General features: G+C 45.6%; 1 protein-coding gene across 2 annotated transcripts in view; it reads right to left on the bottom strand.

Annotated features, from left to right (window-relative positions):
- FRMD4B (FERM domain containing 4B) overlaps positions 1-18453 on the bottom strand; it is an 84214-nt gene that overhangs the window by 17205 nt on the left and 48556 nt on the right. For both annotated transcript variants that reach the window (XM_086470004.1, XM_086470003.1), the window contains exons 8-11: positions 10646-10729; positions 9349-9414; positions 8237-8294; positions 7209-7295 (exon numbers count right to left, since the gene is read on the bottom strand). In XM_086470004.1, coding sequence (XP_086326130.1) covers positions 7209-7295; positions 8237-8294; positions 9349-9414; positions 10646-10729 — 295 coding nt within the window. The remainder of the gene's footprint in view (positions 1-7208; positions 7296-8236; positions 8295-9348; positions 9415-10645; positions 10730-18453) is intronic.

Here is an 18453-nt window from a genome sequence, read left to right as displayed (position 1 = left end):
CACATTTGGCAGGAGGACAAAACGCAGCTGCCCCACCACCTTGAGCCCTGGCAGAGGGACACGCCAGCACTCCAAGAGGGTCTGGGTGGACCCTCCCATGAGGGGCTGCCTGTGCAAATCCAGCCCCAGGTGAGACGCAGCCCTGCAGTGCTGAGAACCAGGAAAAATTTTTAAAAAAAAAAAGTCTTTGCATTTGTAAGGAAGCCTGCGTGGAATTGCCCCGGGATGTGGGTAGAGCTTTGCCCCATTTCCTCCCCACCCTGTGAGATCCATCCCAGCCCAGAAAGGAGCTGACGGGCGCCCGAAGCATTTGGAGCCGGGTACATTCAGCACAAAGACATTTGCCTCCTTGCCCAAAGACACACAGGGCTGGCACATCTCCAGCTCCCCCCGCCGCTGCTCCACTGCAGAAGAGATGGGGAAGCAGCGTTTGAAATTCTGCACACAGGACACGTCCTTGCTCTTACGGATGAAAAGTGCCCTGTCCTTAAGCTAATCTCGCTTAAGACTAATATAAGCTCTTAGCAATCAACTCCTCTGACAAACTTCCTCCAGTCAGGTCCTTAAAAAAAAAAAAAGACCAATTATTGTATGAGTAGCTTCAGAATAAGTTGTGGACTAATACTATTTATATAGGTGCACTTAAAAATAATCATGAATGAATGTATTAATAAGTTTCTGCCTCACATGTCTGGGTCCATGAAGAGGGAAAAAAAAAAAGGCCTCAGTACAAACAAGGGCAAAAAGAAAGTAATAAAGTATAAACGAGAGTAAACCAAATGAAATTCTATAAACTCCTTCAAATAAATTTTTCCTAAATTGTGGTCAAAAGGCTATACGCTCAGGAAACTGTCACTGCACTAGAGTTTTCCTGCTCCCTTCAAATACACCCTAACTCTGTACAGACACGTTTCTAAATCATTCCTAATTTCAATCTTACCTTGACTACATGCATATTAAAAGACAAAAGAGTTGTAAAAAAAAAAATCTGGAAATCTGAAACTGGTTTTTGAGGGCTGGAAAAACAATTAGGAATAATTAAAATGTTTTTGTGGAAGTTTTGCAATGTATGTTCTCTTTAACCAGATGATTAGGTCCCCCTGAGCTAGCGAATGTTTTCTTAATAGCCTTCCCATCCATTTAGATTGCCAGATCCTTAAAGGCTCCTGAAAACTCCCATCGAGCATAGCAGGAGCTGCCTGCCTGGCTCTACAGGCAGCACGTGGCCTGGTCAAGGTTTGTTTTCTGGGTCTTTTTGGAGAAGGCGGAGGTGCAAAGCTCTCCCATCACACCTCATTAATCGGGCACCTCTGTGCACCAGCCAGACTCTTACCACCCAGCCGCTGCTTCTGCCAGCCCATAAGTTTAACCTTCCTGCACTTCTACTGTGACCCTCTTCGAGATACCACACAACATGGAACAAAAAAGATGTCACCCTCCTAACCCTTTTTCCCCATACAAAAAGAGCCGTAATTGCAGTCCAACAAGACACAAAGCAGACACAGACTGCTTAAGTAGTGAGATGCCTTAATAACAGAAGCAGCTTTTTTTAACCAGGTTTTTTACCTGGCCGATCTTGCACCCAGTTTTGAATAAAATGCAAGTTTGTCTGGGCCTGACAGCAGGAGCTCGCTGGCTCAGAAAAACGGCCCCATCAGGATGGCAGGCAGGAGCTGGCAGAGCCCTCGCCTTGAGAGACGTGCAAGAGAGCTCCTCAGGGGCCCTTTGCTTAATATTCCTACAGCTTGATGCTGATTTAAATCTGAATGGTTTAAAATTTCTTTTTTTTTTTTTTTTTTTTTTCCCCCGCAAAGGGGTGAAAAATCTGGAGAGTAGCTGGCTGCAGTGGCCAAGCACTGCAACACCAGCCCCGGGCACAGCACATGCCAGGGTCACCCCCTGGGATGCTTCCACAGTTGATGGCAAATTCTGACCAAGAGCTAAATTACCCAGATTTCTGAATTTCCACCCAAGGGCGATCATTGGGTAAGGTCAGCGTGGAAGTGCAAACCACAGTGCAGCGTTCGCAGTAGCCCTTCCCTCGGGAAGCTCTTTCAAAGCACCTCGTGGTACGTGCGGTGCCTGTAAGGAGGTTCAGCAACCAGCACCCCAGGAACTGGCTGGGAACAGCAATCTCCAGACAAATCTGGCAATTCAGACCAAGGAAACAGAAAAGATTTCTGCCCACAGGAATGCACCCCACCCCGATGGAGGAAGTTACCACCCTGCTGGCAACGCTGGAAGAAGGGCTGCTGCGTTTCAGCCCCTCCACTCCGCCGCCTGGCATGCTACCTTCAATTGAATTTTTTTTTTTGTTTTAAATGGCTACGGCTGGCCATGGAGGCAGGCCTCTGAGGAGACTGCAGGAGAGCCAAACTGCCCCACCTGCAGCAACTTCTGAGAGAAGGAGGCAGACGGCTCCCACCTAGGCCAGCATAAATTGGCAGAGCTCACCTAGAGGTATCCTTCATCTCTTACACATTAAGCCATTCCTCTAAAAACCTCTTCAATCACATTTTTTCTAATGCATTATGATCCATCCTTGGACAGTTCTTACTAGTGTTGGCATTTACAAGAATCAGAGACGTCTCGGCAGCAAACTGTCCCAAAGCTCATGTGTTTTGGGGCTCAAACAACCTTCTGCACATCTGGAAGGAACTGAATTTCTGAGCAGTCTCATAATAGCTATGTATTTATTTTAAATAATTATGTGAGCTTAGTATCTTATGTCTAAATCCAATGGCTTCCACTTGGTGACAAATAAACACCGAAAAAAGAAATCTCTGCCTAATTGGATCCGCCTGCTGAGAAGCCTGTACGAATGCTGTTGTGTTCTGAACTATTCAGCAAAGAAGGACAGCAACTTTACATAAAGTAAATGTCCTGCAAGAGAAAACTTTCAGCACCAGCTCTTAGTATATGTTGAGTTACAAGAAGAATATCATAAATATTACCCATTTCATGCTCTAATAAAAATACTTCTGAGAACATAATGTTTTCAAGACAACCAGCATTAGAATCAAAATTCTTGTAGATCTGAAACAATACCATAGCAAGATCAGTTGTTCTCTTCAGACATTATAGTTCATTTATCACCAGGGAGTCGCCCACAGAAACACAATGAAGTGGGAGAATGAGTCAAAAAGCCAGCAAGCTGCCTTCTCAAATTCCCATCCCTCAGAGGATCACCACGTATTGGCTGAACGCAGAATAAACTCAACTCATACCATAATACACGCTCCATAAACAAGACAAGGTATTGTTTATCTCGCCAGTGAGAAGACTTGGGGTAGAGATAAAAGGGAGATCTATTCTGTTTTGAAACGGCATACGAAGTCCTGGGACCTGTTTTATGCTTTTCCTAATTGATTCAGAAGAGACTGGGGACAGGATCTTGGCATGCCACCCCATTGCAAGCAGGAGGCATTTCTCCAGGCAGGAGGCATCTCTCGGTATTAACTGCAGCTGAAGGGAGAATATGTTTGCGAAGCAGCAGGACTGCAGAGTTAATCCCAGGTCTGAGCTGAAATCTGAACAAGGGCTGCCAAACCCGGCCTTTTTTACGCCCTGTGAGACTTCAGGATTATAATCGACCGAGCTCAGTGTAACCTCCAGCCAGCACGGAGCCACTGCTTTTATGTACAAACAAAAAGATAATTTTCATAAGTGACACAAAAAATAATTCTCCATTTTCAGTCTATTACAGCGCTGGAGCACAGTCCTTCCCTTGGTGCCCCTCAGCTCGCAGTCCCGGGTAAGCGGTAGAACACGGGCTTGCTTCACTAGAAACCACTTCCGAAGCGATACAGGCTTTCGGGAGTGACTTACAGCAACAAACCTCCTGTACTCAAACCACCTCAGGCCAACCAGCAAAATATTAACAGCCGGACTCAAACCTCCCCAGCCAGCTTTACACAGGCAGACAGACACGGCAGGTTCTCCTGGTCCAGCCCCGAGTTACACACCATCCTCTCCAACCACACACGTTCCCCTCACGGATGACTGACGGTACATGCACAAGCATTGGCAAGGCTGGGCGATACAGATCTGGAGATTGCTTCATCCAGGTCTGTCGTGCAAGCTGTTTCCTGTGAAGAGTTCTCAACCTTGGACTTCACACAACAGCGTTGATCCAACAACAAAATCTTGGGATAACCACTGTGCTCCAAGGCTCATACTTAGGTCTCTTCGCCTAAAGACCTACTTGGATAAAGCCAAAAGATTTCACTTTTTGAGGAGGCCAGTTTTATTTGTTGGGATTTAATTGACACTGCATTAATGGGTGCAGTTAATTTTATATATATATTTTATTATGATGATGATTTTTAAATTTTGTTCTGAATATGGACTTGGCTCTTACCAGATGCTTATGACAAACACATTAAGCAAATGCAGCTCTGTCTGACAGCAGCCCTTAGCACCGCAGAAGACATACAGGGAGCAGTATAAAACCCCCTAGTGTGAATTCAGCTGGAGCACCGGCACCAATTCCTGTTCAAAGCCTCCCAGCTGAAACACAGCAGCTTTTCCGCTGCAGCTGGTATCAGAGGTTTGCACACCCAGAGATCACTTTAAAACTAGGAAAGGCCAGCTTGGTCTTCATTAGGCTTGGACTCAGCCTTTCCCTTGTATCGAGTTAATCAGCTGCATGTATATTTAAACATCACCAACTGGAGAAGTGGTGCGCAAGAAGGATGCTCTTTCCCAGATGGCTACGGATAAACACCACAGCGCTTCTGATCCACGGTATAAGCAATAGGATAACACCAGCACGTGGCACTTGTGAGTTTGGCTGCACCATGAAAAGCAAAGCAAGAAAACTGTGCTAAATCCAGCAAAACCAGCACCTCTGCTCCAAAAGGCAGGCATAGTTTACACGCCTGCTCCCCTCCTGCCTGCTGCTTCAGAAAGGACTGTGCTTGCTGACTCTTCAGAGATTCAGGCAAACTGTACAGACTTTCCCTGAAATATATTCTGATACATTAATAAATATGAACAAACAACAATACTGGTTAAAAAGAAACTTCTGCCTGCCACACCACAGGCAGCAAGGCTATAGCTACACTGAAATAAATAGCAGTGTCTCAACATTTGAACTCCAAAACGAAGTCTGGACATGGGTGCCTCTCTAGACCCAGCATCTGCTTTCCCCTCTGAAAGCAATCTGATTCCAAGCACTTGCATGGATCACATCAGCAGTGCACTTTCTGTTTCAAACCCTGAAATACCTTTTTTCTTTTTTTTAATAACAAAACTGTTTGCATATTTAGCCACATGTTAAAAGTAGTCATTACTCAGGACAAGCTGCTGCTCAAGTCATTTCTGTCCCCTGCTATTAACACCAGACAAATCTATAAGGATACTACAGCCATATCCAGCCCCACTTTTTCAATCAGCTTATTGGCATTAAACCTTCCCTCTGCATTCAGGCTCCTCTCTCCCACCTTCCCTTTTAACCTCTACCCTCTGTTGTGTAATTATAATTACAGTAAAGCAGACAACCGTTATAATTTCCATTGTAACACTTCCACTGCAGAGATGATCCTTTTGTTTTATTTTCATTTTTCTTAAACACAACTCCCCCTGCGTTCAAAGGCAACGCCTCATAACTAACCGTAGCAGGGTGTGACTTAATATCTGGGTCCTGCTGACCTTAAAAAATTTTCTTAATCCGCCTGGTTGATTTTGTAAACTGAAATCCCACAAGCATAAAAACTGCTTGGCGAAGCAATGCTTCTAGCCAGGCAGGCTGCATTTTCTTGGAGAGCGCTGCTGGTCACAGCTGGACATCTTGGCTAGAGAACGATCTGCGTTTGACCTGACCGGAAAGTCTTGTAGATGTTGCCTAAAAAACAGGGAAGTGCTCAAGAACAAGAGGAGCTCCTTGATGCTCTCCTTTCACAATCAATGGCTGCATTAACACTGACTCAATTTTCTAGGGTTCCTCTTGCATCGCTGTCGCTTAGAACAGGCATGGTAAGAGAGACCTGGGATGAAACTATGTGCTTTACTAAACAAAGCAAAGGAAGGACAGGTAAGTTCAACCTTGGACCCACAGGTATACAAATATACCAAAAGAAACCAAGTCATAGCCTGCTCTGGAAAAAGAGAAGATCAAGTTGGGAGCTTAGAGGGGAATTACTCTTAACAAGGAAGTTTTGTTAAGTTGTGGTTTTTGGCACAAATACACTAAACAGTATCATTTTGCAAATGCAAAATTCCCTGGCAGGAAGCACACACTTCATGTGAGCTCCTGCCCAGATCATTCCTGGGGAAGCAGAACAGCAAAACCCCAGCTCTCCATCTCCTCACGGCTTCGATGTTTCAAGGTAGACATGACCAGAAAGAAACCACACACCCCTGGCCCAACAGCGCGGCTCCTGCACGTGCAGTCCTGGCCCTTCTCCCCAGCCAAGCGGATTAAATAACTCTTCAAAGACTTTCAGGGCTCAGTCCTGTCGCAGGGAGACGTATGCAGCTACAGGACTGGGCGAGCTCCCAACACATCGTGTGCTCGGGCTGCATCCTGGGTTTCCAAGGCTGTCGGCAGAAGAGCCTGTTAGGGCTCGCTGATGGGGGCTTTGAGGGAGCCGGCAGTGCAATGTGGGACCCTCTGCCCTGTTTAAACAACAAGGGAGGTTGTTGGCAGAGTTCACTCTGCAGGAGACGTGCTGGGGAGCAGGGGGGTGGAAAAAGGGAAGAATGACCTCCAGTATCTGGCATCTACTCTCATCCCACTCCTACAATTCACGGCATCATGGAAACATACAGTTGCCTAAACAGGCTTGCAGTTTCACGCAGTTCCCCCTGTATTTCACAGGTATCAGTGAAGCTTTTATCACTTTCCACACAAAAACCACCTGCAAAAGCCAAGTGAAAACACTTCCCAAGTACAAGGCCTTTAGTTTGGGACTGGCAGGAACCCAATTACTTCATACTTCTGTAGTTACCTCTGGAGGCTGCCAAAATTCCTGTCCAGATTCTCCTGAGACCACCAAACTCAAGATGACACACGAGCCAAAGGGAATTTCCACTATCTACACGAGGGCAGAGTTTTACTGCCTCAGTGCCAGCAGAATCCTCCTTCTGCCTCCAACCCGTAGCCTTTTGCTCACTAGTCTAATAAGCAACAGATTAAAAAAAGTATATCTGACACATAACACCATCCCACCTCCCTCTGAAAAAAAAAACAGATGCAAAAAACTTACTTTTCTGGGCTTAACTTTGTCTTGTAAGTCGTACTGGCCTATTCCTTTGTAACTTATTCCAAGCCACCACGGGATTCCTTGTTTATCCTGAAAAATGGATGTGTACATGAACCAAGAGCTACGTAAGAATTACACAATTCCAAGATTAGAGCCCGTTTCATTCTGTGACAAGTACGAGTAGGTACGGAACAAAGATTATTTTTTTTTATGCAAACAAATTGATGTGAAGTGGATTGCCAGAGTGAATGTTGAAACTTTCTCCCCCTGCCTCCTCAGGCAGAGAAACTCGGTGGTGGTTGTGCAAAGTGGACAAAAAAAGCGACAGTGCTGCTGAAACAAGGGAGTGTCACTCGTTGCAGGAATGGCTGTGAGGGGGGAAGGATATGGGACAGAAAAATCTGTGGCCAATGACTGCATCCACTGAAGTCAGGCATGGACAGCCGCAGGAGGAGAGAACAGAGCAAAACATCAGCTTCTCAGGTACCACAGTCGTGGCCATGACTCAGAGTAAGGAGACATCATCTCTGCTGCGCTCTTCTGCACAGAACACTTTGGCCCAGGCTCTGCTCTACAAACGGGAATAAATGGTGTATTTCTGTCACTCTCCAAAAATACTTCTCAGCGTTTCCCCGCTCCAAGTACACACCCACTAGTCACCTGTCACGTAGAAGTAGTCTTTTCTACATTGTACTTGTTAATAATCTTGATTAGAAATGTCTCTGCAGAAGCTATTAACTGCTTTGCATCAAGAAACTATATATCTAGTTTAATTAAGATGATATGAATTTAGCTCTTGATAGGATTACAGAAGGTTTTCCAAAGATTCCTTTCTGTCTTCTGTAGCACATAATGCTTTGCTGCTCTCTGGAAACAACTTTTAAAGAATACTGAAGGGGAAAAATTACAGAGGTAGAAAAATGTGGGGTTTACTATTGATAGAAGGGTACTGAATCATCAAACTACTCCTACAGGAACGTAATCATACGTAATAAGCTGAGCAATCACGTTATCTATGGGCATTTACTAACCTTTACTCCGTAGTAATGAACTCCATATGTTGGCAAAGCTTCTACCACTTTCATGTACCTGTAGACAGATTTATAGCGTATCAGATGATTTTCTCTGGAGGTAATAATATCTATTAACATGGGTTTTTTCACACATGCACTCAGGACATATCATTTCTCATTTCAGTATTTTTGAAGGTCTTAATTGAAGGCCCATGTTTTCAGAAAAACCTTAGCGTCCTGGCTCAGGGAAAGATGTGATATTTTGGCCCAGCTAAAGCAAACGGAAAATCTCGCATACAACAAAACATTCAATCTCTTATCAGAAGGTCAGAGAATTGAAAGTAAGAATTCTGAACAGAACATACGAGCCTTTTGGGATATGTTGGCGGTAAAGACCTGCCTGTAATTATTCCATTATGGTGCTCTGGTTACAACAGATAGGCTCCAAACGAAAGCGTGTGTGCAGTTGTACGACTGTTTCGTGAGGCAATTCAGACAATCACTAAACAGACAATTTTTCCTCTTGTTCCTATTGAGAGGAGCCCCTGAATTAAGACAGTTACAGGCATTGAGGTACATGAGAAAAACTACATGTTGTCTACATCACGCCACCACAGCAATCATCTCAAACGCCTCGGTTCGTAACACAGCCCGCTGCATTTGCCTGAAGGAAGTACAGCAATATTAACAACAGATTAAAAATAAATTCCACAGGCTCTGTATGCATCTTGGAAGACTTAGGTCTTTTGAAAGCCAAACTCTGAACATTTCAACAAACATGCATTTGCGTTTTTTACAGGACCTAAGGTAATACTTGCCCCTAAGAGCCTGGTGTGAAAACTAATTGATAGCAAGCAGGCTACGGAGAGGAGTCTTCCAATAAAGTAAGGTCCAAATAATTTCTTTTATATTTGAGGTATCTCAACCTTAAATTGCAAGCCTGTGAAATCTGAAACTTCAAGTAATTTAACTTTGAAATAAAACTCTATAAAAAACAATCTGACAGATACAAATGGTAAAGTTCACAAGCAATACCGACCAAACCAGCCTGCACTGCCGCTTCTCAACAAAAAAAAAAAGAAAAAAAAGTAAAAATATTATCTTCACAAATTAACAAGTGTCATACTCACTGAACAATGGCTTGTCCTCTGGTCAGACCTTTAATTTGTGTATAATGCTCAATTACTCTGTCCTCACTGCAAACCAAGCACAAAACCCAATTTAGAGGCTCAGTGACTTTTCATGTGTGACAGCATCTGTTGAAATTCAGACTCCTGCTCAGCATGCGGAGAAGCGTCCCTCTGTACGTTTCTCGCTCTGGTTTACATTCTGTTTCTTACTGATTTCTTTCCCACCCTTCATTAAGCAGCGTGGAGCTGCCTGGCTGATCCCTGCCATTGCATGCCGCGTTCCAGACTAATTAATGAATCGTTTCGGATCAGCCCGCTCTGCTGCAGATGCTGCTGCAGAATAATGGCACTAATTGTGTAAATTCATTTTCATGTTCTAAAGAACCAAAACTTCAAAGGGTGGTTAATGCTCCATATGTAAGACAGAAGAAGTTAAACCAGAAATGTTTTCATTCCAGTGTATTTTTCCCCTGACATTTCATAGGTGAAAAAAAAAAAAAAAAAAAACAGATTTGTAAGCAATGACCTTTTTGCATTTTTCCTGTTATATAGTTCAAAATTTTGTTTTATCGGAATGTGAAATAAAATATTCATTGAAGTGTCAAGACACTTGAAAGCAAAGAAAAACCCAGCAGTGTTCATTCTAGAAAAAACCCCAACAAACCCAAGTCATAAGCAAGTTCTGGTATACTCAAAAATCCATCAAGTACACATCAAGCCTAAAAAAATTAAACCGATGAGGGAGTCAAATTTGCACAAAGGGCATCAATTCCAAGGAAACAATATCGCTGATTCATCCTAAGCGTTATGCTCCTTTACAGCAAATTCAAGGCACAAAATTGCTTGAACAGGACCTGCCTTTCCGTTTCCAGCTCTTCTGGCTTATTTTCTCTCCCTGTCCTGCTGAGGAGAGCAGCTGGGTGGGCACCTGGCAGCCATCCAAGGCCCACCCACCACAGAGGCTCTGCCGGGTGACAGTTGAACAAGGTGCTCTTTGCAAACCCAGGCTTGGCTGGAGTTCAGCCTTCAGCTCTAACCCCCGGTCCCCGCATATTCTGATCCAGTAGTTTCTGATCCAGCAATTTAATTTGAGCAAACTTTCAATGAGGGATTTGCATCGGATCTCGCATAATTTACAACCTTCTAAAAACTGGAAATGCTTGAACACAAGCAATTAACTCCTAGTCCTACATCATACAGGCTGAAAACTTTTAAAAGACTTTGCCAAACTGTTTAAAAGTGATCTTGTCATTACCATTCATTTGCAATGATTTACATTTTAAATTAAATAGCTCACCAGTAAGCGAGTGATGGATGCTCCTGCAGTGTCTTGGTCGGAAAGACAGGCAGCGTCTTCAAGTCTTTTCTAGTGTTTTCATCGCTGAAAAACAACAATGGCACAGAGTCACTGCTAGTGAATCCCAGATGCAATCACGAGGTTCAGCAGAAGGGAACGGCTGCATTTGCTCCCCAAGAACATGGTGCATCGCCCCGTATCGGGCTGTCATAGCAACGTAACTCTATAGGCCCTCTCACATGACAGTGATGTATATGGTGTCATGCAGACCCACGTTGTAACTCATTATACAGACACACGACTCTCAGGCCACTGCGGCGGGAGCACCGTATCAATATTTATTTCGCATGCACACACTCTATTTGCTGAGTGCAGAATGAGCCCTGAAACAGCTGCAGGAGGAAAGCCTCTGCCCAAAAGCAAGGCTTGTAATGCTAATTTTTGCTCTGTCTTTAGCTAAAATCCTACCCCTAGACAATGACTTTCATGAAGCAGCATGGTATTTGTCAGATCTCAGAGTTTAACACTGATCTGATTCAAAACAAAGGGTTTCAGTTGATGTACTTCAAAATATTTTCACTGAAAACAGTTTTCCTGGACTGCTCATTCTACAGAAAGTTCAAATATTTTGGACTCTATGCCCAGCCTGGAACGAAATGAAGGGAGTTGAAGAATGTGAATGCAATTTGTCACAAAAAAGCCCAGCAGAATATTTTAAAATCTATTTACAAGCACCAGTAAAATGGTTAATATTTTCTCCTTATATGCTCCATTAATTAATCAGCTGAAACTTGCACGCCTCATTTCTGCAGGACTTCTGCGTGCCTTCGCAGCAGAGCCAACAAGCACGAACATGACTTTTCCATGTAAAGAATGCATCCATCGCATCCATCAGCATTCGCCTCGATTTCTGCATCCAGCCTTTCCTTGAAGGCGTTTTCCTGCTCCCGACCTCTGCTTTCATCAGATTCCACCATTGGGCATTTCACCCCTGAGCTACGTTCCCCCTCTTCCCTCCAAACCAGCACCCTGTGCGGCGGTAGAGTGGACCAGAGCACAGCAGTCTGCTCCGTGGGCACTGCCAACCGACCTCTGCAGACGGAGGAGGCAGCAAACCCCTACCACGTTTCCACCTCACGCGGCAGATGTCCCATGGAAAGCGCAGTAAATTCAAGCTTGGCGAGCACAGGCTAATCACTCTGCAAGCTTCTCCCCCGGCCCTGACAATGGGCCTCAACCCTGACTGAGCGGGACCACCTCTGGGGACGAGGAAACAGTTCAATCAACAGCCTATTTATTCTCCAACGTCTTTGATGAAGTTGCCAAGGAGGTCAATTAGCGCCGAGGAGCTGTTGTTGCTGAGCTTTGCCGGGCCGGCGCTCTTCTGCCAGGAATATGCACTTTTCTTTGCAAGCTGGCCAGCACCCAAGTGCCACAAACAGGGACAGCTGGGTAGAAAAAAATCAGGATCTCTCCTCCCAAGGCTCAAATACAGCAATCGCTCACAAAAGCTGAGGGGGGTTTATTCACCCCTTAAAAGTCCATTGTGATGGGATCAAAAGGCTGCAGGACATCTCAGCTTGCAGCAAGAAGGTAGATTACCGAGGGTTTGTAGGGACAGATGGAAATACAGACAGAGCACACCTTCCTGAGGCCTCAGAACCAGAGCAAAAAAGATAAATTAAAAAACCCCAAACCAAAAAACCAAGCCCTGAGCAACCTGGCCTGATCTCACAGCTGACTCCTCTCAGAGCAGGAGGTTTGGCCAGACGACCTCCTGAGGTCCCTTCCAACTTCAATCATAGACTCACAGGATAATTGATTACTAAAATAAAAAATTCCTCCTCTTTTTAAGGCTGACTCACAAGTGCAATGGCTGCTGCGGCAGTCAGGTTTGGCAGGGAAATGCAGTGAAGCAGGAAAGGTTTTGGAAGGAAGTAGTAACAAAATAGCTCATTTTTACCAAACAAAAGGGCTGTTCCTCTAAATATAGATTCTCAACCCACAATATTCATAATCAGAGGTTTAATGGATGCTCTCTAAACCCCTGTGTAGAAACCTCGTTGTCAGCAAGCAACAGAATGCCCAAGTAAGGGCTGAAGCACTTAAAAGGCTGGTGCTGGGAGGCGAGAGCTGAGCTCTGGCAGAGGCAGCCGGGCAGGGGCGACAGGCGACTCCTCAGCTGTCACCACCACTGCAGCTGGGTGGAGAGGTCCCAAGCTCTCCTTCACCAACCACTATGGGGCCAGTAGCCTGCCCGTTACTGAGACTCTGCAGAAATGCCATGGATCCTGGCAGCTGCGTCCTACCATGCTCTGAAATCCCGCCTCTTGCACAATTTGTGGCCTCCAGCAGGGCTGCTCACCTTCACGTTCAGTTGTGGGGCCCCTCGCCTCTGGACCTGGCTGAGTTGCAACTTACTTCATCCTCACCAAATACCAAAATGAGGGTGCTAGTTAAGCTGGAGTGATGTGTAGCAGCTCATCAATATGGAAATGTCTACCACTGAGATGTCTACCAGCCAGCACACCCACCTCCCCAACAAGGTTTGTGGGCCCTGAGCTGAGACACAGAGCAACCAAAGGGCTGCAATCACATCCATACCACGACGCGGGGCACGTCCCTCCAGCAGTGATCCAGAACCACAGGCCCTGGGTGCAGCTCATTAGCAGGCACAGTCCACAGAGCTGTGGCAACTGACAGCGGAGCTGGATGTTCTCTGTCGTTCTGCCAACCTACAAACCCACCCAACTTCTCACAAGAGCAGAGAATACACTTCTTCTACGAGGCAAAGTTGGCCCTCGGGACTCGCCTTCCTGAAGGGACCCAACCTCATACCCTGAGGTTCAGACACACCGTCCCATCCACCTGCAACTTGAGGCAGCCCAGCCAAACTGACTTATAAGGCCAGAAACTCTCCGAGAAGCCACATAAGGATTTTTTTTTTTTTTCCTGCATAATTATAAGATAAAGCCTGAAACAATCCTAGAAAAATGTAAAAGACCTGGGAGGAACAGGGCACAGCTCCTTGCATGCTGGATGCCTTCAGACAGCGCAGGCTGGCGTGCGGCAGCCCTGATCTGCTGACTGAGTGCCTGAGGATTAGCGTTTGGGATGATTCACGGCTTCAGGGATAATAAAAGCCTCAAATGGTCCTCCCCCTCCTTCCACAGAGTTCATTATCCCTTCATCTGCACCAAGGAGCCCAAGCACGTCTCCCCTTGACCTTCAGGATCACTTTCCCAAGCCCTCCAAGACCCAGCCATTCCCCAGAGGTGACAACTCCAGATAGCAGGAGCGACGGTTTGAATTATTACCTGTTCCTGTTTGGTTTCACAACGATCACAAGGCGATACCGAAATTGCAGGGCAGACAGCCCCAGCTCCAGATGTCCAACCGTCTACGCTATCTACCAGCCAAACACACCAGTGTTGTATCTGGCGTGCCCGTGGTCGGTTCTCATCGGGGCAGGAGGAGGACTCGGCTGTCGGGACAGAGAGGCCCACTTGTAGTTAATCTGACCTCTGCTATGGAGGGGGCTTCTTGACTGGTGGTTCTTGGCATAATTTCAACACATAAACTTGAACTGCCCAGAGTCAACAGGACTGAACATTTTTTGGCAAAAGGTTTGCTTACTCCCCAGGAGGAGAATATAGGAAAAACTCTCATCTCAAGTATTTTTCCACTATGGAGAAGAATTAAAGAAAACCATCAGACAGACCTTTTCCTTCCTATTCCACTCTCTAAATGGGAGTTTTCTCTCCAGCAGATATCGAGCAGAACGTGAATTGATCTGGACAATGTAAGTGAAAATCTACACCAGACACTCCTCACGCCAAACCTCAGCTTGCATTCTTGGTACTGTCCACATTTAATTTTCCGTTCCAAACCGAACAAACGTCGGACAAGATGCGGTCCCCAGCAGCACGCCCTGCTCATCAGCACCAGCTCTACTGAGATGGAAGGGCAGTTTGTCTCTAAAATAATCCACAGCAATATTTAACCACATATTGTACTATGAACAGGAGTTCCCACATTCAAACGACTGTCTTTAGCAGCAAACCAGGACTAAGGCCATGTGCTTCCTAAAACCCACTGATGTTACAGTGGCATTTCAGGCATCTTACTAAAACCCCACCAGTCTGGGAAGGAACCAAGCCAGACTATCGTGGCACGCTCTGCCTAAAGCACATTACTGAAAATTAAAAACTTAGATATTTATGCTCCCAGAAAGCGCATCTTCACAGCTTGCAATCGAGTGATACAACACTCCCTGCTGGGCAAAGATTTACAGAACTGTACTAATTGGGACCATTTGTCAATGGCTGCCCAGGCTTTTCCCTGCACCCACTGTCAAAAACAGCTTATGGCTGTTCCTAACGCAGGTAAGAGCTTAGATGTAATAAGACGTGGTTAATGAGATTAGCATAAAACACGAAGAGCAATAGACACACCCAGAGCTGCAAAAGGAATATATCGGACTACAACATAAAAGCTTATCAGCCCACATCGCCTTTGTAAATATTAACTTGATAAGTATAGGACTTCAGACAACTTTTAACTGACTAAAGCGATGGCAGGTGTGTCTGCCTCTGCTCAATCATGTTGCTAACACTTTATAAGGTAGGAATTTATCACTGGGGAAAGTGCACTGTACAGTGACTTTCCTCTATTCTCAAAGCCTCTTGACCTCACATAAATACTCTTGTGTTGCTATGTGATCACGAGAGTAAGTCAGCTCCTGAGCCTTTCTCAGTATGACTATTTTATACTCGGTTAATTCTTGAAATGAATTTTAGGCAGACCACCGGTAAAATTTAGAGCGGCCTTCTTTTCAGAAAATATCGACCAACCTCTCAAATCAACCTGCAAGCTATTTTACGGACACTTACAAATCAGCAGACGCCTCTGAGAATCACATGTGTGATACAAGGAAGCACGGAGCTTCCCAGCTGAAGGACAATACAGTATCACCCCGCATCATGAAGATGCTTCAAAAACTTTTTCGACTTTTCTTCTTACTCTGTTCAAGATATTTAGAGCTAGCAAAATAAACACATAGAAACAGCACACAATTAGACTAGATACTTGGAAGCTTGGCAATCTGTTTTCAGAGGGCTGGTCAGGTTGCTCAGGTGATGTCAGTAATGGTCCTATTTCTTGGGGACAACCACTGATGTCCTTTGTTATGTGATTAGAAGCAATGTTGTAACAGTACAAGAACATCCCATGTTGCTGCCCACGCCCCAGCCTGGTCCTAGAGTGACTGGACTCAGGGTAGCATCACCAAAGTCTCCAAGGTGCTCCCATTCCGTATGGCCACAGATGGGAGCCGGCACCACGGACCACAACACCGCAGCTGGACTGCTTCAGCCACAGGTGCCTTTTCTGGAGGGTTTTGGGGTTTTTTAAACTAAACAGAAGGGCAGAGCATGGCAACTTCACACTCCCAGGGAGGTTGGTCTGCCTTTCAAGGTACCACAAGAAACAGGTGTGAGGAGGAAGCAGCAAGGCAACGGAGTCAGGGGAAAAAATGATCAGGGTTAAAAGTGCAAGAGAAAAAAAAACAGTGGAAGAAGGAAGACAGAGCAGGGAAGGCACCGGGAGAGCCGATGGATTTAGCAGCTCTCAAGTATGTCAGAGCAGCAGGAGCTTGGCAGCAGGATTTTGAAATGTGCTCTCTGACAAATCCTCTTTTGTGACAAATGCCAGACGTTTCCCATCATTTCCCAACCTTTCAATTTATGGTCTGCTGGCACACTCAAGGAAGTTATTTTTTCTATTGAAGAAGACCAGGATCCGGAAAAGCCACGAACAAGGGGCTCCCATTGGCACAGGACAGCCAGAGCTGAACCTTAACCCCCCCAGCCAGCGGGGAGCTTTGCCTGGGGCAGGGCTGCAGAGTCTGCCACTTGAACACCAGATAGGAACCGCCTGCTCAGAAAGGTATTTGAAGGACCATTTCTAAGAGCTTTCCAAACCCCGTATGTGAAAAGGGACATGATAAGCACTGCAGACGGCTTTTTCAATGCCAGGCTTCTCGTACCTCTATGCTGCGACCATGCTGTGGATTCCCACGCTGGACTGCAACTACAGCTTTAGTTTCACAGCTCGAGAGGGACCTGCACCAAACACGAAGTGTGGCTGGGGAACCCTTCCCCACACTTGGCACAGGCTGGACCACAGCCTTAGATGCCCAGGGCTGACCTCCAGCTCCAGCCCTGCTCCTCGAGGCTAATTTCTCTGCTTCCCAAGCTCTGTCTGACTCTCGGAAAGAGCAGCAGCAGTGCCTACTGATCCCACAGGGGTTTGGTGAGCCTACGCACTGGCTTTTGGAAGATGGACAGAGAGCACCAAGGAAAAAGCATCATTTCTCGTAACAGCTATATGCATGCACCTCTATGTCTGAGGACACAGGGACCACACAAATGAGAACGTGAGCTGCTCCCAGAGCCACCTTGGCAGATGATGGGGCTGTTCGTATTTCCACTTGGCAGATGAGGAATGGCACGCTGAGGAAGCAGTTCTCCATGGTTAGAGAAAACCTGAACCCGCCCTAAATTCTCAGGTCTTCTTTTACAGCTCTTGATGCAAGACGTGAATATTCTAAAGACAAAAACCTTTGGTCCTTGAACAGCACACCTGCCATCAGTGATAGCTCAGTCCCACCGATCTGGTACAGCATATCCCCGTCTACAGAGCTGCCCAGCCGTGCCGACAGCACGCGTTAGCAGTGCTTCCCTGCCAGACCAGACGGGAAGCAGAACAGCTCGTCTTTACCTGGGGATTTACTGCAGAGCAAAAGACAGCTATTCACAGTGGCTACAAAGCTTGAAGGATCCCAAACCCTTCCTCGCAACAACAGACTGTTATTTCTAACATTCACGCTTTCTTCCTGTTCACACAAAAGTCAGCTTAGCCATATTAGTTGTGGGGTTTTAGCATGTCTGAGTACAGCAGCAAAGTTTAAAGCTTGTTATCACAGCCCTGAGTGCTGATACAGAGATACATGGAACCACAAGAAAAATAAAGTATCCAAATAACGATAAAGACCTGACAAATTTACAAAAGCAAAAAAAGCTGAGGCTGAAAAGCTGTTGTTCCATTTCCTCAAAGGACAAAATACACCCCACGTGACAGATCCCAATCACCACAGGAAGGAAAAGCAAGAGATTTATTTTTGCTTTTTGAACGCGAGGATGTTGTTCAGAGTCAGACCAGAGCCCAAGCTCCTGCTCGCAGCTGACAGTGCAAACTAGAGAAGCTCTCTGTAGACCTCAAAGTTTTCCAGATATTCAACAGAAGGGAGGGGAACACATTATAATGCAAAATCCATGAAATTTAACTTTACAACAGGAAAAGGCAATGTCTTTTAATGCTGAACCTGTACTTGAAGGCATTTCTAGGGACTAGGGGAAGAGTATCTTTTACTGAAGGCTGTGGATGCCATGATGCTACTCCAAGCCTAACAGCTATGACAGCAACACGTCTCTGACTTGTCCCCTGCATGGAGACAGCTCGGGGGTTCACGAATTTTCTGGCACCACGCTTGCCTTGTCTCTCATCTGCTTTGGATACAGAGTGCACACAAAAGCCCTTCCCATTAGTTGTACCCACTACACCACTGCCTTTCTGAGTTAAAGATGCCTTAAAGAAAAAGAACAAAGAAAAGACAGGACTGTGGAGAGACAATTCACAACTCACAATTTGCTGCCCCTCAGAAACTGTACAAATATCATGCATATGGAATCTAAAAATGCGCGTTCCTTAAACTGCCATAATTACGTGTAAATATTAAAAGTTACACT

This window comes from Leptosomus discolor, chromosome 9, assembly GCF_034619465.1.
Source record: "Leptosomus discolor isolate bLepDis1 chromosome 9, bLepDis1.hap2, whole genome shotgun sequence".
Lineage (NCBI taxonomy): Eukaryota > Metazoa > Chordata > Aves > Leptosomiformes > Leptosomidae > Leptosomus > Leptosomus discolor.
Note: the sequence above shows the minus strand (reverse complement) of the source record. Positions and strands in the feature narration are given on the sequence as shown.